The sequence below is a fragment of the Fomitopsis serialis genome (genome assembly GCF_022376445.1).
Source record: "Fomitopsis serialis strain Sig1Antser10 chromosome Unknown B0H18scaffold_102, whole genome shotgun sequence".
Lineage (NCBI taxonomy): Eukaryota > Fungi > Basidiomycota > Agaricomycetes > Polyporales > Fomitopsidaceae > Fomitopsis > Fomitopsis serialis.
Window position 1 is genome coordinate 114,178 of NW_025955062.1, and position 22,263 is coordinate 136,440.

A 22,263-nucleotide genomic window follows, 5' to 3' on the forward strand; every position below is an offset into this window, starting at 1 on the left:
GGACCCTGATACCGGCACCAGCCGTCGTGTGCCAGAAGACTTCCAGTGCTGAAGGTTGAATGGGCACGGATCTTACTGACCTACGCAATGAGAAGCGGTTCATCGGCCCCATCCTCGGGCCTCGTTGGCCAGAAAGCGCGGTCCGTTCGTGCGGCCGACAGACTGCCGAGAGTTAAGTGAAGGCTTCGTGTCTGTTGCGTGAAGGCCAAGAGAAGAGCCGTATTGATGAGCTGTGATAAGGGGCATTGAGCACAGCTCCTTTCGAGACACAAGCAAGGCGGAGAGCGGCCGTTGTCGGGGCCTCGTTCCATGTCAATCAAGGCTCGGCTAGCGGAGACACGTCTGGAGCGAACAAGACGATCAACACAGCACTAGCGGTAGGAGCAAGCCAGAGAGCATACTGGATTGCGGGGAACGTATTTCAGGCCGTCGGAGTGCGGAACTTGGGCGGAAGCCACCGTCATGACGAAAGCCCTCATTGCCGGAACAACCCATGAGCTTCAATGAATGGGCTGACTTGCTGAATTCTGCTCGCTGTCACGCACAGCCCCCGCGACAAATGCGCGACTTGAGCGTGCTGGGAGACTCGTAGCGATTGCACCAATTCGGCAACCTGCCCGCGCCTGAGCGATGCACAATCGTGCATTGTGCTACCAACATGCAGCTCACGGGACGGGCCCAATGCATGGAGCAGATCAGGGTTGTCCGAGCCTAACCAAAGGTAGAGTGCACCTGAGTGCACGGAGGCTCGCATGCGATCGATCGACGGTCATCTTCCAGTTGAGAAAGGCTTGAGGAGGACAGACACCGCTACCTCACGACATTATCGAATGTGATCTGACCAACCGATTTCCGGAGATACGGACGTGGTCTGTGGTGGGGATGGGCGGCGCGGAAGATCCTTGAGTCTGTGACGCATGACCAAAGGCGAAGGCAGCGCGGAATGAAATACGAGGTGCTCCCCGGCGGGAGCAGATGAGCATGCGAACGAGCTACGTCGCTGGCAGGAAGACTGCGAACCTTGTGAGAGACGGCCGCACTGCTGTCGTCACATGAGCGCCAGAACGGCTTTTACGCTCACAAGATTGGTGTACTTCTCGGGTGTGACTACAGGGATGTGTCCACGGCGAGCGTTATGCTCTCGGCCGCATTACTTACTGGGCGTCGGAAGTGAACAATGGGGTGCGTGGCAGGCCACAAGCCGCCTGTGGACTGCTATTCGGATCATGGGCGACGCGGCTGCGAACGCTAGCCTTGCTGGGCATGGATGCAGGAGTTGCCATGTGTGGCCGTGTTCGCGACGGGGCCGCTGCGGAAGGTGATTGAGGAGATAGGACTGCGAGGCTCTGCGAGGGAGGTGTGTCCCGGGCGCGAGGGCGTCTGTATTAGGCACTCGATCAGGCAACGGGGCAGTGCACGGTTGCCTAATGCGTGCGCGGCGCGTGGCATGTGTTTGCGCGCGCGACGGAGATATGCGCAGACGACGGGTGATGGCGAAGCGGGCGCAGGCACTGGGAGTGCTCGGGGGACGGAGCGCGCTGCCCGGCCACAGAACATCGCTCGCCAGCGGACGCCAGCGGGGGCAGGGTGACGCTGCTCGCCGCCTCGTGGGGTTAGGCGCAGCGAAGCGTTGAGAATCTGAAACGGAGATTGCGCGGAATACCTCCTCGGATAACCGGTGGCTGCCGAAGGATGTTACTCAAAAGTTTATTGCCTCGCGCCCGCGTCCGACGCCGGAGAAATGGAACAAGGTCCGCGGCGGCAGGGCAGGTGGCCGGCGCGGAAGGGGCAGGTCGCGGCTGGCACAGTGGCCCGCGGTGGGCAGGAGCAGGCAGGAGCCTCCGTGGGCGAGCGGGGCCATCACGGGGCAGGTCGTCAAGGACGGGCTACCGATGGCATCGTAGCAGCCGGATCATTGAGGCGCACAGGTACACGAGCTATCAAGTCACAGGCGGCATTTTCTGCGATTTCGGTGAGTCGATAACATCTTATCGGCACAACACTCGCCGTGACATATATTCCTCTTTTTAGATCGTCTGCAGCCCGACTGGGGCCATATGAACACGGGACCCAGACATGTCGCCCGAGCCCATCCCTTAAATCCTCCTCCGTCCCAACCCCCATGTAGCCCGAATTTCTCCATGTCCGCACGCGTCGCCCGCTCTCCCCCACCCAATGCACTCGCGCACATCCTCGCCCCACGATCGCCCCGACCCCGCCAGGGGTCCCCGCCGCCAGGTGATCCCGACTTCTCTCCTCCCGCCCGGCTGCTCTCTCAGACAACCTTGCCGCCTATCCGGGCACTCCATCCAGGCCTGCCACTCCCACCCCCGCATCCTCAGAGCCCCACCGCGTTCACCGGCTCAGGATACACTCGCCTGCACTCTCCGAGCTATCCCGTCGCGTCGGGAAGCGGCCTCGGTCAGTGTCCTCCGCGCGTCCCGTACGTCCATGATTCTAACGCCGGACATCCCGCAGGCCTTCGCCGATCGGTGGACGAGTCCGACCCCGAGGGCGACTCGCAGGAACCACCGAAGAAGAAGCGTCGCCGCCAGGCCCTCAGCTGCACAGGTGCGGGTCTCTCAATTAGAGTTGCTCCGTGAGATTGATCTGACGGCACACGCGTTCCTCGCGCGCACTCTTCAATCATTCTTCCTCCATTCCCATCTCTACTACGGACCCCGCGGATATCGATGCGGGCACCTTAGAATGCAAGCGGCGCAAGATCAAGTGTGATAGGTCGGTGTCTATCTCATCTCCGTCTTGGTTTCGGTTCTGATTATGGATAATCCTCCCACTTGCAGGGCACAACCCTGCGGCCCATGCACCCGGCGCGGGGAGCCTCAGAAATGCCAGTGGCACATCATCGAGCCCATGTTAGTACTTCTCGATCCCTATCACTTCCTGCCCTGATGGTGCCCGACCAGGGAGAAGTACGTGACGCGCGCCGAATATGACGATCTCAAGACCAAGGTGGTCGAGCTCGAGGCTATGGTAAACCGTCTAACTGCTGGCTCGTTTACCGTCCCGCCGATACGGATGGTTGCGCCCGCTGGCCCTGTTTCATCAGCTCCGGTTCCACGCGTTGAGCCAATTCAAGGAACAGCCATAACGCCATATCATGCGGCGCCGCCTCCATCAATGCCTCCGTCGCTATACCATGCCATGCCTCCCAGCCGTCCGATCCCAACTCGCGGCGAGTCCTCTTCTCACCTTCACAGGCACAACCGGCAGGTAGTGGCTCACAGTCCGTCGTCCTCGCGTCCGTCCACATCACAAGGATCCTCTGTCCACACTGCAGCTGCGGCATCGCCTGTAATGGAGCCGCCGTACTATCCTACTAGCCCACATGCACCTTCAAGCATGCCGTCCACACCTGTTGCCGGATCATCAGGGCCCGTGTCCTCTCGGCGAGCCTCGCTGTCTGTCGCGGCCATTACCAACCCGAGTCCCAGTGCCTCCTACCACCCTGAGTCCCGGCCCCAAGCCCGCCAAAAAAATTCAGCGCGCAGACGCCTCTACCGCCGGGTCGGCGTCTGCGCCGGGATCAAGTACATTCAGGCTCGGCACAGGCGTCGCACTCGACCCACCACCTCCCGCACCACCACCACGATCTCCTCCGCTCTCCCACCGTCGCGAAGCAGAGGGCTTCCCTCATTCCGGCATAGCGCGCCAGCCGCAGGTATATTTCGCTTCAAGGCCTCCATCGCGCTCACAGCATGTGCCTGGGCCGTATCCTTATTCATCTGCTGCGACGCCTCATTTGTACGGTAGCCGACCCCACAGCCCTCTCAGCGGCATGGCTTCCGATGACAGGGACCTGTCGGTACGCTCCCGGTTGCCTCGGCAGGACCACGAGGGGCGGCGTTGATCAGTCTCATGAATCAATTTTGAAATTCAGTTCCTGCGGCGTAGTGTTACATCTGTGGCTAATAGTTACATTGCAAACCCAGTAGTATAGTGCGAAGTCCCTACCTAACGTGTAACCCCCTGTTCATCTGTCTTGTACTGGTACTGTCGTCGTGTCATCGGTCGTATATACCCCTACTCGTAACTTTATTACATTTGTCGACTTGTAGCCCCTGTTCATAGGATGAAATGCTCGTAATATAGTCACTCATACCGGACCACGTTCTCGGGCCTGCATCGCCGCCTAACCTGCAGTTGGATTCTTCACGTCGTGAGGCCCACCGGCGCTCAGTTACAGTGCCACTACAAGACAGCGTGTAGGTCAAGGCAATGATCATACATATTCTGGTTACTACGATACATCTCGAATACTCATCACTGGCGTACTGGCGTATCAATGGAATGCATGGGCGACGAATGGCTGCATATAGCATAGGGGGTCGGGGAGAGATCATGGCAGTCATGCACCTGGTGCGCTGACACCTGCGCCCGCGCTGGAAGCATAGCATAGGCTTCGCTATTGAGCGGACTTGCCATCAGGCACGTCATACGCGGCGTTCAGCAACATGCCAAGCCCTGCCAGCGAGACGACGTTCCCCACAGCCCGGAGATGGAGGAACGGGGATAATAGCAAGACGAAGCAACGGCGAAGGGCGTTCAAGGCAACACGACAAGCGACGGCCAGTCGGCCACGATCGAAGGCGATACGCCTGTATCTCGCCGAGGTATTAGAAGACGGTGACGCCAGATTGAGTCCCGGTGTACTGCGACTTCATGTCGTCCATGTCAGTGCCGTCGTCCTGGCTCTTATAGTCGTACTGAGACAGACTGCCCATGTCGGAGGCTCCTGTGGTCGATGAGAACGACGAGCGGCGCCGGAGTCTGTCAGACTGCGAATAAGCCATGCTGCTCGCCGAGCGGTCTGAGGGCCCGATGGCGCTGCCAATGACGCTCGCGGTGTCGGTACCTCCCGTCCCAACGTCCTGCGAGATGATAGAACTGGCGTAGCTCCCGTAGGTGCTCCGCTTTGCGCCATTTGGACGCTGCACGCCCGGGCCGAAGGCACCACTGGCGGCAAACATGGGCAATCCTGACGAATATGTGGCCTGGGAGCGCAGAGATTGCACGTCCGACGGTATGTAACCCAGGGCGTCATGTGTACGGTAGAAGCTAGCGTCAAAGCGGCTCGGGGTGCCGGATCGGCGACCTGTAGAAGAAGCATCAGATACACACGTCAATCTACGTACGCGGAGATATAAGCGCACCGTCACCAGTTAAGCCATTACCCAGATAGTCACGAGCACTAGTCTCGTGTCTGCGGAACTGGTCCATGGCCTTCGAAAGTGTGCGCCGTGGCTTGCTGAATTGAATCATGCTGGGCTGCAAGTTACTCAAAGGTCCTTCGACGAGGCAATTCTTCTCCTTGTAGTGCGTCAGCAGATAGTGCCAGAGCGGATGCTGTGGGATTGAATGAGAAGATGTACGGCACTATATACAGCAGTCACCCACCTTGCTCAGAACCTTCGGATTACCGAGAATGACGACACCATATTTAGCGCGGGTGAGGGCGACGTTGAGACGTCGTGGGTCGTTGAGGAAACCGATGCCCTGGTGCTCATTGCTTCGGACGCAACTGAGGATGATGTAATCCTTCTCCCGTCCTTGGAAGGCGTCAACGCTGGCGACTTCGATCTCCTTGTACAGATCCTTCTTCAAAGACCCGTTGAACTGCATGTAGTTGACAATGTACGAGCGTTGACCCTCATACGGAGTTACAACTCCGATTTGACTGGGGACGACGCCGGACTTGAAGAACTTTGTAACGATCTTCTCGACGTTCGACGCTTCGGTCCTGTTAGGCGAGCATGGCTTAATTGACGGGCGTACGTAAAGGGCGCGTCACATACCTATTCAGGAAAGAGGTTCCACTAGACGAGATCTCCTCTTGGCCCAGGTTCTGATAGAAGAACATCGGCGTGTCAGGAACGGGCCACGGAAAGTCAACATTTTTTCTCAGACGCTCCGGAGCCGTAACTCCGTTCTGCAGCGTCCCTTCGTAGAACATATTTGACGGGAACTCCGACAAGCAAGGGTGCATGCGGTATTGCACTTGCAGACGGATCGGCCGATTGCCCAGGACGACCAGACGTTCGAAGAGTGACTGCGTGAGTCCCGCGCGGGCCGCTTTCTTGTTCATGATGACCGGACCCAGTTGCTGCGTTCGAACGTGAGCACTCCACGATGCGCGGAGGGAGAACCCGAACACTTACCTGGTGATCACCGACCAGGACGACCTGCTTGCACCCGAGAACCAGAGGAATCATACATTCTGCATGGATGCGGAATTAGCACCTCTTTCGCCGCAGCCAATGAGAGCGGAAATACTTACCGGGCTCCGCGGCCTGAGTCGCTTCGTCGATAAGCACTGTGCGGAACTTCAGCTTGCTGAGACGCGGATCGCCGGCGCCCACACAGGTGCAGCAGATGACGTCAGCGGCGGTCAGGATCTCCTTCTCGCACTGTCGAATCAACGTCTTGTACTTCCTCTCGTCGTTGGAACTCAGCTCGCCCTGCTCGGTCTTGAGTTGAATGAGCTTCTGCAGCTCCACGTGTGTCGTGTTATTGGCAACCTGCTGATGCAGAGTCAAGAACGAGACAGACGAGTCCAGTGCCTCGCGCGACTTGGCCGTCAAACGAACGACTTTGAGGCCAGTGGCGTGAATCTTCTCGGTCAGCTGGTCGACTGCGACGTTTGAGGGTGCGCAGACGAGGACTTGGCCGGGATTCATCTTGGCAAGATGATATACGATGGAGGCCGAGGTGACCGTCTTGCCCGTGCCCGGGGACCCTGAATCAAACTGATGGGCTTCTGCAGGACGCTCTTGACGGCATACATCTGCGAGTGGTTGAGTTCCGGAAGACCTGGCGCCGAGAAGCGCTTCGGCATCTGAGTGCGGAGTACTTGAGGTTCCAATTCGTGTCCGAGTAGTTTGTGATACTATGTCTGCGTCAATATACGGCATACCAACTGTAAGCGGGGTGAAACGCTCACGATGTATCCGCTGACGCTCTTCTCGTCTACAGCAAATGTCTTCATGGCTAGTTGCATCCTGTCGAAACTCGTTGATTTCCAGACGAAGTCCGCAGTGAAATTGTGTGTCACGTCCAGAGGTACGCCCTCGGACCTGCGAAGCTCTAACCCAATCTCGTCTGAGACATCTGGGAAGTGTTAGAATGAGTGACAAGTGGATCACAACCAAACTCACTGTTCGGGATCTTGATGACATGCCCGTCGCCTTCCCAAGGCTTGTGAAGTTGACCGGCGTACCTGAGTCGGAGCTCGTCACCAACCGCCAATCGCACTTCGCCACTCTCTAGCTTTGGCAGACAGAACCACGCCACACGTTTCTGGTTGAGACCGAGGTCCCAGCGAACAGAGATGTCCGTCTGGGTCTGGGACTCTTTGAGACGTTTGTCATAGTCTGCCTCGATCTTCACCAAAGGGCCGAATATGTTCTGATACTGATATGCGTCTTCGTACCGTAGAAGGATGGGCTGGGGTTCATCATCTACCCCGGGCTTCTCGAGATCTTCAAGTGTCGCACTCGCATTCTCGCGCCACAGGTCTTCGAGGCGATTGATCTGCTGGAAAGAAATTTGACGAGACCTGAGCTGCTCGGTCTCGCTCGGGGGCTTTACGAGCCAAGACAGGAAGGAGCGATCGTCAATGAGTGGTGCCCAGAGAGCTGCATTCCACGATATGTCCTTGTTTATGGCTGCGCAAGGTTGGCTGACAAGGCAATATCAATAAATGACGGTAGTCACACGAGATGATACGTACCGACACAGCAACACGACGACGGTATCGCTTTTAGCGGGGATGAAGCCAAGCATGAATACATTCTTGCTACCGCAATTGTAGCATTCGGGAACAGTTTCTCCAAGGGGGCTTTCCGCATGGAGAATGACCTCCTTATGCTTCGCGCGGACAAGGTGATTGACAATATGCGAGGCTGAAGTATTTCCGCGCGAGTTACAGAACCACTTTGAACAAACGAGGCATTTGACGACGGAGGCCGGCGAATGTATCCCGCAGTAACTACGAATACAAGCGTTAGAACAAGCATATAGACGCGTGTACATATTTCACTCACCTGCAGGCGTGCGGCGGTAAATCGACCTGACCCTCGTCTTTCAAATCGTCCAAAACCGCATCAAATCCTCGTCCGTCCGCACCACTCCAGTGTGTAGTACATGGTTTGGATGCCCATTTGAAGGTGCATAAGACCGGTCGTCCGTGAGAGACAAGCTTTCCAGGTCTACCGATACCTGACTTTGGCTGTTGGTATTGGCGGTGTATATGGACGAAGTGTCGTCCACGATGCCAATGCCGCCGCCGTATGACGAGGCAGATTCATACTGAAGATTATCAAACGAATCCATAGCGAAAAGGAGAGAGATTTGGCGGTGTAAGCAGAAAGTACAGAGGTGGTTTGAGTCAAGTTGTGGGTGGCGGGACCGTGTTCGCGCACCTCTGCTTACGAGTTCGCGCGCCATGCAAATATCACGTGATACCCCACGCTCTGCCCTCGATCGAGTCTGTAACTGAAGCACTTCAAGCAGTCAAGCAAGCCAAAAGCAAACTCGTCCGCTACCAGAATTGCGTACGCCGCGGACATCCCAAAGCACCCAGACTCAGACAGCTTGTACAATGTCCGTGTTGTCGAGGAGTAACGGTCGTCCCGAACCAGAGGTTATTGTCAATGTGTGTTACCTTCCTCTTAGTACTCAATGTAACGCTCGATTGGAAAATGCCAGTTCGCAGATGGGCACGCTTACTCGAAAGGCAAGATGGAGGAAGCATTTCGGAATGGGTTTCTAGACAAGCCCGCAACGAAGCCCAAGGAAAGCACGACGTCCAAGCGGGAAGACGTCGATCTGCTGGTAAGCCCCTACCGCGAACGGCACACGCAGGTTACAAGTCTCACCGCATCGAGTCATAGGTGCATGAGTTGGAGATCACTCGAAGTCAGGCAGAGAAGCTATTGATCGAGAAGAATGGCGATATAAAGCTTGTCCTACAAGCATGGATAGAGCCCACTGTATAGACGGTGTTTCTTCAGTCTACTCACGTTCATTCTACATACCATGGACTACTCATGAGTCCCACCTTGACCGGGCACATTCTCAAACGAGACTTGCGTCCACAACAAAAGCTGTCATGGTCATACCCTTGGCAGGTTGCAACTACGTATGACATCCTAATCCGTACAATGACTCGAACATCTAACGGAAGACGTCCCACCAGTACTGACACTAATATCACAGAAAACATCGTGACAGAGCCCGACAATATGCACAAGATATAACTGAAGAGACCGTAATGCGAGGAACACGACTAAGTGAGTATATGAAAGACGTTCGAGGAGCGGTATCGTCATGGAGGTATGTGTGTGTGCGTGAGAGTAGGTCATCGTCTGCGATGCCCCATGTTTCGAATCCGCGGTCGTGTTGGTGTCTCTTCGTTTGACGGTGGTAGACGAGCTATAGTCGACGGGCCCGCACCACTACCACCGACGAGCAATGGGGCAGCCAGTCTTGCGGCTGGCGCGGCAGGATCATCATCCTCGAATGGCGATGCCGACATCACTGACGCACGGCTAGACGGCCCCGGACCCTCCACTTCCGTTGGCGTGTGCATCCAAGTCGCCATAACGTCCTCTTCCTCTGCATCATGTTGTGTTCAATGATCTATGCATCGCACTCGAAGGCCAATCTTACCATCGAGATCCTGATCCATGGCGTCCACTTCTGCTTGTTCGTCCTCTTCCTCCTCCTCACTGTCCTCATCATACAACCCACCAGGCGGCTCGCCCACCCACTCCTCGTCTCCCTCTTCGTTCGCGAAGTCCACACGTCCAAGACGGTCGACTCCATCCGGTTGCTCGCAGCCACACACCACCGCCCTTCGAAGACGACTTGCCAGACGCCAACGATGCCTGTAAGCAGATCGCGCACTTGCGAGCCGTCCCGGATATCCCACATCTTGAGTGTGCCATCGCTTCCGCTGAGCACCTTGAACTCGTCGTGCTGGAAGCACGTGATAGCACCGTTGTGAGCCGCGAGGGTGTGATGATGTTCGCCAGTGTCCGGGTTCCATACACGCAATGTCGAGTCTGCGGCAGCAGAGACGAGGTAGGATGGAGATAGGCCCAGCAGACCGACGAGGGAGGTGTGTCCCGTCAGCGTGTGTTGACATTGGCCGTTCTGGAGATTCCATACGCGCACGGTGCCATCCATAGAACCCGAGCACGCAAGGTTGCGATGAATATCTAGTACCACGCTGTACACTGAACATTTGATTAGAATGACCGATGGCACACAGTCCGCAAAGCCTCACCTTTCTGCGTATGGCCAACGAGGACCCACTTACAGGTGCCCGTGATGATATCCCATATTCGGACAGTGCAATCGTAGCTACCGGAAACTAGCGTCCGACCGCGTGCTGCAAGCGCACGAACGGCATGGTCGTGTCCTTCAAGATGCAGTTTGTGGTATGGGTTATCTTCCACGTCCTCCTGCATCGTGTCCCCGTCAAACTCAGCGGCACGAAGCCTAAACTAGACACTCACTTCAGATGGGTCAACCTCGTTGTCGTCCGCTCCATAGCAGCGGTACTCGTCATCTCCAGGCTTGGGTAATGTCCACACGCGGAGCGAATGATCCCTACTACCGGTCACGATAAGGGGACGCTTTGGCCACTTCTCTCGCGTGATGACACCTCCCTCGTTCTCGACGTCGATCATCTCCGGCTTGACTATCGCTAGACATCGCACTGTACTCGTATGTCCGCCAAACACATGCGTACAGCGCCCGTCTCCAGATTCCAGATACGTACAGTCCGGTCGGTCGACCCACTGACGAGAGTGTTCTTCGTTGCCGCCAGCGCCCATACGCCGCCTTCATGACCGTCTAGCGAACGCAGAAGTTCCCCCGTGGCGGGCGAGTAGACGTGAATCGAGTGATCATCCGAGGCGGAGATGATGCGTCCATGAGAGAAGATCAGACATGTCACCACCGAACGCCCATGCGCAGGGAATGTGATACGCTTCGGGTTCTGGTTCTGCACCCAGCGCGTCCGAGTAAGATGCCGCGACTTGAATAGAATCTTGTATGGGTGGGGTAGAGGCAGTGCGCCAGGCGCAGGTAGCCCCTGACGTCGTCTCCGAGCGAAGATGGCGTCCGCGAACGCGATCTCGGAGCCACGCCCAAACCATATCTTCGTGCTGCGGAGCAAGTCTCGCCAGAGGACGGGGTCGGAGTCGATGATGGCACGCCAGGCCTTTGATACACGGGAGGCGCGAGCGAGATCGGAGAAACTCAGGTAACTCAGGACATGCGAAACCAATTCTGGCGGGAGGATGGTGAGGAAGTCGCGCGCCAATGTAGGTGTCAAGATAGAATGTAGTGTTCGCAGGACCGACAATGGAGAGTGGCGGAGGAAGGTGAGCAATACATGAGACTGAAGTTGCGGAGGAAGGGTCGAGTAGTGACAGAGCAAGGCGGGAAGCGTCAAGAGGGTCGTCAGCGACAGGTCGGGCTGTACAGGCGCTTGGGGTGGCTGAGGTGAGGAGTGCCCACTGGGCGGGGCGGATGGCCAGATACTCTCTGGTGGCGGTGAACCGTGAGGTGAAGGAAGAGGGGATGGGGAGCGGCTGCATTGATCGGCGAAATATGTTGTAATGGTGCAGGCTTCGCCCTCTTTCGTGGCGGAGTGTTGGTCACGACGCCGGAGATCGTTTCGATACCCTCCATCATGTCCTCAGTGCTGTATGACCTCTTCCTGCCATAGCGTTCGATAGCTTCGACAAGGCCTACCTCCTTGGCGGCTTCGCCGTCTTCATCCCGACGCAACAACCTCCAATGCGCGCCACCGACGACCTCGTCTTCCTCGGGCATCTCTTGCTCGCCGACTTCACCATCGCGGAACGTGGCCTTGCCTCCACCAGGAAACTCGAGGCGGAACTCCCGTAGGGACTTTGGCAGATGGGCATTGAGAAGTGGGTAAGTCTTCGGATCCTTGGGAGACGAAGGTGCGGGAGGGGAGGGAGCGGAATGGGCGCGTAGGTAGTTGTGGTCGTAGTGGTCGTCACAACCCTGTGTGGCAGTCAAAAGGATGTCAAACCGTATGTAGAGGGCGTGAACATACTTTGTGGTCTGCACCGACGGTGCTAGTTGTAAGAATGGCCGATGGTGGGAGGACATGGTGGTAGCAAGAAGAAGAGCGCGCCTGGTTGAGGGCGACGACGATGTTGGAAGCGCGTCAGGCCAGACGCAACAGACGCGACGTGCGCTCGGCTCCCCGCGGCGGACTTCAAATCCCTGGCCACACGCGGTCGAGCCCTCCGCAGAGCCGTCCCCTTCAGTTCGATGCGCCCAGCCTTTGTTTCTGCACAATCAACAGCGAACACGTTGTGGGTGTGTCGTGACCATGGATTTCGTGTTGCCCTGGGCCAACCACACGTTGCGTCTACCCGTCACATACACCGAACCTGCACCGAACACTACTACCACTCGCGATCGCCGACTCAGCGAAATACTGTCCTTTCATCGCCGATCCCGACACGCTCATATGCAACTAATTGAGCTATATTTCATCGGCTTTGAACAGCCATTGATATGACAGAACAGGATCCTGACTCCGTGTTTTTATTCACGGACACCCCGTAATCGACTTAAGCAGTTTCCGCACGACTTCCGCACAATCCCAGCAACAAGAGTTGCGATAATGATTCGCAGTGGTGCACGCGTGGTATTGATCTCGGCTTCAATGAAGTACTCTAAAAGTGTGGGGTGTTTGAGTATGTCGGCTACTGAACTTAGCTGTGAAGGTGAATCGGAGAGGGTCGGGGTAGCTGCCGTGGGCATACGGAGCTGTCGTCATTGTCGCGGATGGTTTGATGAATGTCTAGGGTATGGTAGGATCTTTGAGCCATGATGGAATGGCGGCACTTAAGAAGACGTCCTAGGGACCCACAGGTCTATAGGGCGAGGGGCCTGTGGTGGCCTGTGGTAGACAACGATCGTCACGCGTCGAGCTCAGTGAACGAGCATGGCCAGGCCGAGATTGCCATATCAAGCAGGCGGGGATATGGGCGCCTATGGGCGTCGACTCCGAGACGCCCGGAGTCGGCCAATGGAGTAGCGTCTATGAACAACTCTCCTGCGAACGCCCTTCATAGCACGTCCGTCCCTCCGCCTACGACCGCCTCTTCCCGTTTTCCTTCCCGTTCACTCCTCAACGCCGTTCAGTCTCACCAGCGGCGCGCTGTCGCTGTCGTGATCGCCGCCCAGCCCCCCGAGTCGCGTCGGCCGAACGGCAGTTTTCGTCGATTCTACCCACCGCATCTCGATCTGTACCTGGTTCAGTCTCTGCAGTGGGCCGCTGCAACGCGCCGAGCAACGCTGGTGCTCTTTGACTGTCATTAGCCCTCCACAGCGACGCTGTTCAGTCATTCCGGGACTTTCGATCGTGCGGTAGCTGGATTCGGAAGAGTCGATCTGGGCTGCGTGTTGTGCGCACTGGCTCGGGCGCGACCATCGAGCTTACACGGGTGAAAACAGGCGACCAGCGCGGATCCCACTTCGCGAGCCATTATAACAATGTCAGCGTCTTCTAACTATCCCGGATACTACCCTCCCTCTTCACAAAGGCCCCAGTCGACCTCCTATGCATCCACATCGTCCCTACCCCAGCGCGGACGGGAACAACAGGCGCAGCCGGGACCCTCGCCCTCCTCTTCATCTGTTCCGATTGATCCGTCGCTCTCGATGTATGGCTCACAATACTATCCCAACACACAGTACCAGCCCCGACCCCTGCATCCGCCGCAGCTGAACGTCCCGACGAACCTCTCGTCGCCCTCTTCTCAGGCGTCGGAAACCATTGCGACGCCTCCCACAGAACATCGACAGACCCCGGGGTCGTCAAGCATGAACGCCAACGGCAAGCGACCAGTCTCACCCACTCGTACGCAGTCCGGCGATGTGCGGAAGAAGTCTCGCAAAGACGATGACGGCGACGAAGCTCAAAGTCCGGGCGCGGAGAAGGGTGATGACGCCCCTAAACAGAAGTCGACGCGTGGATCACGGTGCGTGGTGGCATGCTTGTCCCTTCTCTCGTGCTCACCTGCGTGATCAGAGCCTGCATGGTATGCCGCCGGCTCAAGATGAAGTGTGTCGGCGCGGAAAATGGCCCACCGTGCAAGCGTTGTCAGGCGGGCAACCATGAATGCGTGTTTGAGGAGTCAAATCGTGGGAAGCGTTCGACGAAGTATGGTCCCTTCTTCCCCGTCCGTGTACTCATCTTAACTCCGCGCGACAGAAAACATGAGATCCTCACGCGCTCGTTGCGTAAGATGGAGCGCACTCTTGATACCATATTCCGCTCGCTCGGTGCACCGCCCTCTGATGGTCCCTCGCGTTCGCCCTCGCCCTCGGGGCAGCCACCACCCTCGGGCGAGACGCATCCACTCCTGGCTTCGCCTCCACAGTCGCCTAGACCTGAAAGCGTCCCTGTGCACCAAAGTCAAAGACGATCATCAGACCAGCCGCCTCCCTCACCGAAGCTTCCCTCGCTCCCAGATGATAACCTGAACCCTCTTGGCTTGTTGGCGGAAGCCAGTCTAGCGAACCGACGCGCGCAGGCTGGGGCGAAGAGCGACCTGGCGAGTACAGCGATGCTTGCACAGAGGCAGGAACCCAACAGGATGGGCGTGGCGAGCGATCTGTATTTCAAACCTGGTGCGTCATTCCCTTTTGTGGTTGTGGGTGTCTGTAGGTGGTGGCTTAACGGGAAGCAGGGCCAATGAGCATACTGCCGTTGAGGCGGCTGTACATCGAGCGGCAGATACAACCGGAGATGTTGACCTTTGTCAGTACTGACGAGGTCATTGCTCTGTTCAAAATGTGAGTGATCACGTCTATTTCCGTTGCTGCGGTTGTCTCACACGACATGTGCTTCCGAAGATATTTTGATTCCATGAACGTAAGAGTCGCACGATCTAATTCCTGCCAGGCTTTCCGACTCAGTCTTGTTTCCAGGTTCACTGTGCATTGCTCGACCCTGACTACCACACCCCAGCGCTGGTGTGTTCACGGTCGCCCTTTCTGCTCACCACCAGTGAGCCTTCATTATTCTTTCACGTGACGCTGTCCTAAGTACCTTGGCATGTACCCAGTTTGTGCCGTCGCCGCCAGGTTCTACGATGCCCGCCCAGAGCTTTATCCTCGGCTGACTGAGCTGGCGAAGAAGCTCGCGTTCAACGTGCCGGCGCGGGGATACAAGTCCGTGGAGATTGTCCAAGCGTACCTGCTCAATACCCTGTGGGGCTGTGGGCCTGTTGAGCGATATGAGCAGGACCGGACGTGGATGTTGCTTGGCATGGGTATCAGGTATGTATCGGATTTCATCGGCTCTAGTGTCATCCGCGTCTCATTCGTCTGTCGCATGAAGACTGGCGATCGATCTCAACATGCATCGGCCGACAAATCTACCCAGCGACCTCGCGGACGAAACTCGTGCACGTGAACGAGAGATACATAACCGACAACGGACCTGGATAGTTTGTTTCATCCTCGATCGCAGCTTCAGCGCGCAGATGGGAAAGCCTCACACAATCAAGGAAGAGTAAGTGTGGATAGCATCCGCAATCTTACACAGATAGAACTGATCACACATGCAGTTTCATCATACGCAATGCCTTGGAGTGGTCGCAGTCACCGCTAGCCATGGCTTCAGACGCGCACACGGCAGCAATGGTGGTAAGTGGACGTTTCGCTGGAAAGTGCACTCTGATCCAACATCACGCCAGGATCTCCAACGGATACTCACTCGAAGCCTGGACCTCCTCTATTCTGGGACCAGTTCATCATCCGGCCTGCAAGACGACTGCGACTACCTCTTAGTCATTAAAACGATGGAGACGCAGCTTCTTGCGTGGCAACACGAGTGGCTACGCATTCGGAAAATCGACCAGGGGGAGAAGACCGAGTGGTCGCGGAAGTACTCGCAGCTGTCCTGCAAATTTTACTTCCACTACGCGATGCTCACGATGAACTCCTTCGGGCTGCAAAACGCCCTGCAGCGCTCCGTGGTGGACATTGGGCATTTCTTTGCCCGGTGCCACTCCAGTGCGGTCGAGTGTGCGAAGGTCATCTGCGACGAGTTCGAGAGTCTTGGATACTTGAAGTATGCGCCGGATTGTCTGTTCGTTCAGGGGTCGTATGCTGTGCTCAGCTTGTTGAAGGTGAGTCTGGTCGAAAGTCCGGTGCGGAAGAGGTCACTGAAGTGTGCGCAGCTCTTGCGTCCCGAGTTCAAGTCTTTCTTCGACCACGAGCAGAAGATCATCACTTTAATCAAAGGCGTTGCTGACGCCTTCGAGAGGGTCTCCGTCGCAACTCTGCATACTCCCGCTCTCTACAGCGTGTTCCTCCGTGCTCTGATCTCAGCTCGCACCGGTGCTGAAGCCCTCCCAAGCACAACCGCAAACGGTGCGTCCACATCGCAACTTGCGGAGGCACACGAGGACAATATGTCGACGGCGACCGACGAGTCTGCGTCTCGAGACGTGGACATGCCGCAGCAGGAAGGACACGGGGCGCCGCCGCCTGCTCCAGACCCATTCTCTGGGTTCTTTAGCAACGGAGAGATGGGCCCCGTAGCCGACATGTCGACATTCCCGCCAACGATGGCACCGAACCCGTCGTTGCCAGACATGAGCATGATGTCGATGGACAGCATCTTGAGCGCGGACTTCTGGGATAGTATGCTCGTTCCAGGTGCGTCTTGTTCCGCAAAGACGATTCACATGGAGTAGCTAATCAGTAGCCTTAATTAAGGTTCCTCCAATGGGATGGAAGGCCTGAGCAATGGCTTCGTGTACGGAGCAGGCGGGAGCGGGCTCATCACGCCTCGCATGTGGAACTCGCCATTGCCCTCCGCTGATGGCAGTCGCGACTACTTGCCGGACAAAACAGACAACGGGTACAGCGTTCCCCAGGCTCGACTACATCAATCTGACACGCAAGGCAGATCACTCCCATGACACGGATCTACTGCCTCCGAGTTCCTGCGCATCACGTTCCTGCCATCGTTGCCTTCCTCCCTGCCGCTCGCACCTAAGTATTCGCGTGGACCATGTGTCACGTCGGCTTCGTGCTGGCTTACTATTGTCTTGTCTTGTCTTTTATCTTCTCGTGTAATAATCATTGGGTAGTGTGGAAGTGACTTTCTACTGTACGACTAGTTTTGAGTCCGACGCATAGAAATACAAGCCAATAATACCGATTGTAGGTCTCAGTGTCTTGACGGCCCTCGGCCTAAGCGGCCGTGCCAAGGACTGCCCGGCGCTCCACACCTTCGGCCATGCTGCATATGGAAGGTGTTGTGGTCTTGTTCAGGACAGCCACCACGAGTCCGCACCGTACCGTCAAACGTTTGGGAAGCCCCTCGACTCGTGGTCAGTACTTCAGTCCTCGTTGGGAGTCTATCATCATTAATCTGATGTACAGGCGTTGAGAAAATGTGCATTAGCACCAAACTAGCACGAGCCTGAGTACTCAGCAGGTGCTCAAATTCACAAGTTGAACAGTGCTCATCCTGAGCCTAGTTTGCTCTGCATTGGCGAATGACTCGGATCCATCAGAGGTCTCTTTCAATCAGAGGCTCGGTCCCGATTGACGTCCACACGCACAGGTACCGAACTCCAGATCTGCATAAGACACAAGCCCTCGCTGATCTAGTTTCTCCCAGTGATCCGCCCGCAACCTTCAGGTTTGCCGCCATCGCGCTCTCCACGACAATCCTTACTCCTGTCATTCGTTGAAGATGATGCTACCATTCGCCGTGGTGCTATCCGCCATTGTCTACGTGCGCCGTGAGTCTTGCTACTTATATATGTTGACATGGGTAGGCTTCGGCTCACCCACGATGACATTGATTCGTTAGACGCGTCTTGTCAAGTGACGACGCTTTTCATCCCTGGCTTCGACCCTCAGCCCGTGACTGCGAATCTCCTGGGTACCCAAGGCGGCTTGACGTCCTATGTCGTTGCTCCGGGCATGAGCACCGTTGGCTTGGACGATGAAGATGGCTTTTCGGACCAGGTAGGATACCAAGCTCGATGTTCGGTCGAGCTGACAAGCAATTCTTTTACTAGCTACACTCGTTCTCGGTGCAAGCACCGCCGCAGTCACGTATATCGACGAAAGCGTCGGTGCGGCCCTCTACGAGAACTGTCAGCTTGTCGACGGACAAGCGGTTTGTGAGGACGTCATCATCCAGATGGGCTCCGATGGTTTCACCTCGACGGCAACGGAGACCCAGCCCATCGAGTCCTTCGCCGTGCAAGGCGGCGGAGCTGCCTCGGGAAGCGACGCCATCCAAACGTCTCCGGTGCCAACTGGTAATTTTGCGACTTGGACCCAGCCCCCTTTGTGGACATCGGCCTACTCGACCCTCGGCGGTTCAGCCCCTGGTCGCCCACTGGTTCTGCGTCTTCAGCGCCTCCAGGACGTCCGGGTCGTCGTCTAGCACCGCCTCCCCGACTGGGAACACCAGCGGCGCTGTTGACCTTCGCACGTCTGGTCTTTCAATGGTGTTCATTGTAGGGATGGCCAGTGTTTTCACCCTAGTCGTTTAATCGTGCATGTGCTCATCGCTGCTGTACACCTGTCTATTGCATCATGGTCGCAGTATAAAGCGGTTGGAATAACGGAGAGCGCAATGTGATGCGACTGGGTACCGTCACACTCTTGGGTGACTGTATTTCTGTCACACTGCCCGTGGTCACTGACGCATCCGAGTCGAGGCCGCGTGCCACGCATCACACTCCTGTCATGTCAAGTGTACTACTGCCTCTCTGTGATATCTCCTTGCGCTCTGTACGTCTGCTTATGTTTGTGTTCCACTCGCTATCTCATGAGGGATTCCATCAGCGCCAGGTCCCCGTTACCCCCCTGACTGAGAGAGCTAATATTACATTTCAGCGAAGAGTGGCGAAGACCACCCGTTCCGGGCATGGTTGTTGCGTTCTCAGGCTGTCACTCCTCGCGAACAACAGATACAGATACATGCGATGATTCCAAAATCCGGATCCAAGTGCCAAGCAGAGATGATGTGTGATCGAGGCCGAGGCCTTCAGGAATCAGCGGAGCGCGTGAGCAAAGGTACCGAATTCTTCATATAACTGAGCTTGTCCACGGTTGTCTTTTCCATCTTGCTAGTGATCTGCCCGCAACCCTCAGGTTTGCCGCCATCGCTTCCGCATCAACATTCTTTTTTCCTCCCATTCCTTCATTATGCTACCGTTCGTCGCAGTGCTATCTGCCATTATTTATGCACGCCGTGAATATTTGATACGCACCAATGACACGATCAATCTGACTGACGCTGCTTTTGTCTAGATGTGTCCGCTCTGACGACGATGTTCATCCCTGGCTTTGACCCTCAGCCCGTGACCGTCAACCTCCTGGGTAGCCAGGGTGGCTTGACATCATATGTCATCGCCCCAGGCGCGTCCAGCGCTGGCATGGACACGGACGACAGCGAATTGTTTGGTCCTGGTATGACATAACACAGCCTTAGACTCCGCATTCTGTGCTAACAGTAAAAAACCACCAGCCACGCTTGTCCTGGGCGCGAGCACCGCTGCACTCACGTACATCGACGAAAACATCGGGATTGCCGCGTACGAGAGCTGTCAGTTGTCCGACGGAGAGACGGTATGCGAGGAGGTTGTCATTGCGATGGGCGCCGACGGGTACACCACAACAGCGACGGGAACACTGCCCATCGAATCGTTCGCTGTGCAAGGGGGCGGCCCCGCTACAGGCAGCAACGCCATACAGACCTCGCCCGTCCCAACCGGTGATTTCGCGACTTGGACCGGGCCCCCTTCGGCGTACACGGTCTCCCTGGTGATGCCAGTAGCTCGGCGCCCTCCGGCTCCGAGTCGTCTTCCAACGCCGTCTCGAAGACATCCGCATCGACGACTGCCACCCCGACCGGAAACACCAGCGGCGCGCTGAGCCTGAGCCTTCGCACTTCCGGCCGCATCACCTTGAGCATTGCGGGGTTGGTTAGTGCTTTCGTCGTGGTTGCTTGAGGATAGATGCGGCGTTTGGCTCGTCTGATATATCTTGTGACTGTTGTTGTGCGCATTAGTTCTTGGCTCAACGCGGATGGGCAGCCCTGCTGCATTCACAGGTACGGTACCCGTATATGATTCCCGCCACATCAATAAATCAGCTGGTCCGCATATCGCGCATCGTGCTCCTCTGACAAGTCCACGTTTCCTTCTTGGTAATCGACTCGCACAGCAACGCCAACGACCGTGCGTAGCGCGTGTTACATCACAGACCATGCGCCTTGAATGCGCCCGTAAAGACACCCTTGTCTTGCCGCGCCAGTGCTAGCCGAGAAAAGGAAACTGTGTACGCAAGGCACGTCGAAGCGGATAACTGCTGATCGAGGCCGAACTCCCCACACGGCCAGCAGAAGCCGACCCGACGATCGTCGCCAGGGCCCGAGACGTGTGGCGCCCGCCGGCGTCGGTATTTCCACATTTTAGGTTTTGCACCGATCGTACCAATATGGTAGGTGTGGTCGTCCTCGCGGTGCCTGGTTGCCACCCAGCGCTGCCAAGTCTGCCGGTCAAGTCGATGCCGATTCACCTCGAGTCGAACGTGCAGTGCTACTCATGGCTGCCAAACCACTGCAGCCCACATCTGCGGTGCATGAGGCCATGCGGCATTTCTGGGAAGATCGCTCTCACAGTGCGACTCCGTGCTGACTCGAGTCGCCATCAAATATGTTCTGGCCAGCCGCCAAGGATCGCGGCTCCGAGCTTTTCCAAGAGACACGATGGACCACCGATCTGCATGCGCGAGCCAGGCACCGAGGCCGGGCTTGTATAAGTGAGCGGCTGAGATATGCTACCCAGCCTTGTGTATCCTCTCGCTGACCCCCCGCACATACGCGTCGTCCCAATCCCTTCATCTTTCTACACGCCATTCCTTGAAAATGCTGTCCTTCACACTTGTCCTTCTGCTGTCATCTACGCGCACTGTAAGTCTAGACTGTCTTCGTGTTTTCACCGCTTGGCTCACCAGCGATTTGTTGCATCGTTCATAGATGCGTCGGCACTCACCTCGCTGTATATCCCGGGTTTCGACCCCCAGCCTGTGACTGCCAATTTGTTAGGTTCGCAGAATGGCGTGACTTCCTACGTCATTGCTCCTGGTGTTTCCAGCGCTGGTATGGATGATCATGGGTTCGAAGGACCTGGTATGGACACAGCACTTTGACATGAAACACCCCCGTACTCACTTTCTTCTGCCCAGCCACGCTCGTGGTCGGCCCAAGCACCGCTGCCGTGACCTACATCGACGAAGAGGAGGGCATCGCTTGTATGAAAACTGCAACATCCAGGACGGAGTCGCTGTCTGTGAAGACGTTGTCATCGAAATGGGTAGCAGTGGCCTCACGATGACGGACACCACCACTGAGACCGTCGACCCCTTCGCCGTGCAAGGCGGAGCTGCCGCAACCGGTGCTGCCGCCATCTCGACGTCCCCTGTGCCCACGGGCGATTTCGCCACATGGACCCCCGACTTCGGCACCTTCCCGACCGACAGCTCGGACGATGGTTTCCCCGCTACGACAGGTAGCTCCCAGGCAGCTGGGATCACACCTGCGCCCACTGCTTCGACAAGCGGGATGTCCAAGGTCCCCGCTTCCAGCGGTTCGGCGTCTGGTTCATCTTCCGATTCTGCAAACGCGAAGACAACTAGCACTACCAGCGGCGCCGGTAGCATCCATGTCTTCAGTCTTTTGACTGTCGTTGTCGCTGGAGTGGCTGGTGCCCTTGTTGTATTGGCTTAGCCTGAGGCAGATGAAGTCGGGCATGGACATTTCTCTCTGTTTTCCTGGGTTTTAGTGTTGTCTCTGCTGGTCGTGTTGTTAAGGTGTAGGGAGACCAATGTGTACAGTGTTGATATAACCCGCCTTCGGATATGGATTGTATCGCGCGAATCACGGCATGCTATTCGTTGCCTACAACAAGCCGCGTTGTGAAGTTGTGAACCGCGCGTTGTGACCAGGGCCATTGATTCGTTCACATCCGACATGTGAGCGCTGAGCGGAGCGACGAATTTAATATGCAGTGTTCGACGACTGATCCGGGGACACAGACGAGCTTCTTGTGAACTTTAACGTTACGGAGGTGGAGTTGATCGACATGTCTACCATATTTACAACAGCGGGCGTGATGTGACTCTGTGTGACGGCACGCG

General features: G+C 56.6%; 9 protein-coding genes across 9 annotated transcripts; 7 read left to right on the forward strand and 2 right to left on the reverse strand.

Moving 5' to 3' along the window:
* The first annotated feature begins 936 nt into the window (after positions 1 to 936).
* B0H18DRAFT_1034727 (uncharacterized protein) lies at positions 937 to 1,348 on the forward strand. The gene is made up of 2 exons (XM_048030267.1): positions 937 to 958; positions 1,021 to 1,348. The coding sequence occupies exon 2, from the start codon at positions 1,053 to 1,055 to the stop codon at positions 1,320 to 1,322; it is 270 nt and encodes an 89-aa protein (XP_047888312.1). The 5' UTR covers positions 937 to 958; positions 1,021 to 1,052; the 3' UTR covers positions 1,323 to 1,348.
* Positions 1,349 to 2,141: 793 nt separating this feature from the next.
* Positions 2,142 to 4,230, forward strand: B0H18DRAFT_1087092 (uncharacterized protein; the record flags this gene model as incomplete). Its single annotated transcript, XM_048032132.1, has 8 exons — positions 2,142 to 2,421; positions 2,479 to 2,571; positions 2,709 to 2,739; positions 2,805 to 2,876; positions 2,928 to 3,200; positions 3,222 to 3,448; positions 3,475 to 3,551; positions 4,114 to 4,230. The coding sequence occupies 8 exons, from the start codon at positions 2,142 to 2,144 to the stop codon at positions 4,228 to 4,230; spliced, it is 1,170 nt and encodes a 389-aa protein (XP_047888313.1).
* A 297-nt stretch (positions 4,231 to 4,527) lies between these two features.
* On the reverse strand, positions 4,528 to 6,463 carry B0H18DRAFT_37351 (AAA domain-containing protein). Its single transcript, XM_048037801.1, has 5 exons — positions 6,180 to 6,463; positions 5,817 to 6,124; positions 5,419 to 5,761; positions 5,175 to 5,367; positions 4,528 to 5,116 (listed from the first exon to the last, which is right to left on the reverse strand). Exons 1-5 carry the CDS (start codon positions 6,231 to 6,233, stop codon positions 4,638 to 4,640), a joined length of 1,377 nt encoding a protein of 458 aa, XP_047888314.1. The 5' UTR covers positions 6,234 to 6,463; the 3' UTR covers positions 4,528 to 4,637.
* Positions 6,464 to 8,500: 2,037 nt separating this feature from the next.
* B0H18DRAFT_1034742 (uncharacterized protein) lies at positions 8,501 to 9,095 on the forward strand. Its single transcript, XM_048030268.1, has 3 exons — positions 8,501 to 8,674; positions 8,728 to 8,853; positions 8,913 to 9,095. The coding sequence occupies exons 1-3, from the start codon at positions 8,621 to 8,623 to the stop codon at positions 9,015 to 9,017; spliced, it is 285 nt and encodes a 94-aa protein (XP_047888315.1). The 5' UTR covers positions 8,501 to 8,620; the 3' UTR covers positions 9,018 to 9,095.
* Positions 9,096 to 12,226, reverse strand: B0H18DRAFT_1034746 (WD40-repeat-containing domain protein). The gene is made up of 9 exons (XM_048030269.1): positions 12,119 to 12,226; positions 12,063 to 12,066; positions 11,695 to 11,988; positions 10,770 to 11,575; positions 10,542 to 10,749; positions 10,310 to 10,487; positions 9,826 to 10,259; positions 9,674 to 9,754; positions 9,096 to 9,634 (listed from the first exon to the last, which is right to left on the reverse strand). The coding sequence occupies exons 1-9, from the start codon at positions 12,172 to 12,174 to the stop codon at positions 9,380 to 9,382; spliced, it is 2,316 nt and encodes a 771-aa protein (XP_047888316.1). The 5' UTR covers positions 12,175 to 12,226; the 3' UTR covers positions 9,096 to 9,379.
* Positions 12,227 to 13,485: 1,259 nt separating this feature from the next.
* On the forward strand, positions 13,486 to 17,263 carry B0H18DRAFT_1034754 (uncharacterized protein). The gene is made up of 13 exons (XM_048030270.1): positions 13,486 to 13,574; positions 13,774 to 14,060; positions 14,111 to 14,242; positions 14,294 to 14,712; positions 14,772 to 14,877; positions 14,938 to 14,956; positions 15,013 to 15,091; positions 15,150 to 15,363; positions 15,425 to 15,598; positions 15,654 to 15,732; positions 15,783 to 16,217; positions 16,269 to 16,749; positions 16,810 to 17,263. Exons 2-13 carry the CDS (start codon positions 13,903 to 13,905, stop codon positions 17,013 to 17,015), a joined length of 2,502 nt encoding a protein of 833 aa, XP_047888317.1. The 5' UTR covers positions 13,486 to 13,574; positions 13,774 to 13,902; the 3' UTR covers positions 17,016 to 17,263.
* A 456-nt stretch (positions 17,264 to 17,719) lies between these two features.
* On the forward strand, positions 17,720 to 18,150 carry B0H18DRAFT_1034773 (uncharacterized protein; the record flags this gene model as incomplete). The annotated part of the gene is made up of 1 exon (XM_048030271.1): positions 17,720 to 18,150. A coding segment is annotated over exon 1 (254 nt), but the record flags the coding sequence as incomplete, so codon positions are not given.
* Positions 18,151 to 19,191: 1,041 nt separating this feature from the next.
* Positions 19,192 to 20,547, forward strand: B0H18DRAFT_1034777 (uncharacterized protein). Its single transcript, XM_048030272.1, has 5 exons — positions 19,192 to 19,315; positions 19,375 to 19,533; positions 19,592 to 19,871; positions 19,898 to 20,247; positions 20,328 to 20,547. The coding sequence occupies exons 1-4, from the start codon at positions 19,270 to 19,272 to the stop codon at positions 20,073 to 20,075; spliced, it is 663 nt and encodes a 220-aa protein (XP_047888319.1). The 5' UTR covers positions 19,192 to 19,269; the 3' UTR covers positions 20,076 to 20,247; positions 20,328 to 20,547.
* A 130-nt stretch (positions 20,548 to 20,677) lies between these two features.
* Positions 20,678 to 22,056, forward strand: B0H18DRAFT_1034778 (uncharacterized protein). Its single transcript, XM_048030273.1, has 4 exons — positions 20,678 to 21,041; positions 21,104 to 21,256; positions 21,313 to 21,378; positions 21,408 to 22,056. The coding sequence occupies exons 1-4, from the start codon at positions 20,993 to 20,995 to the stop codon at positions 21,851 to 21,853; spliced, it is 714 nt and encodes a 237-aa protein (XP_047888320.1). The 5' UTR covers positions 20,678 to 20,992; the 3' UTR covers positions 21,854 to 22,056.
* The last annotated feature ends 207 nt before the right edge of the window (positions 22,057 to 22,263 follow it).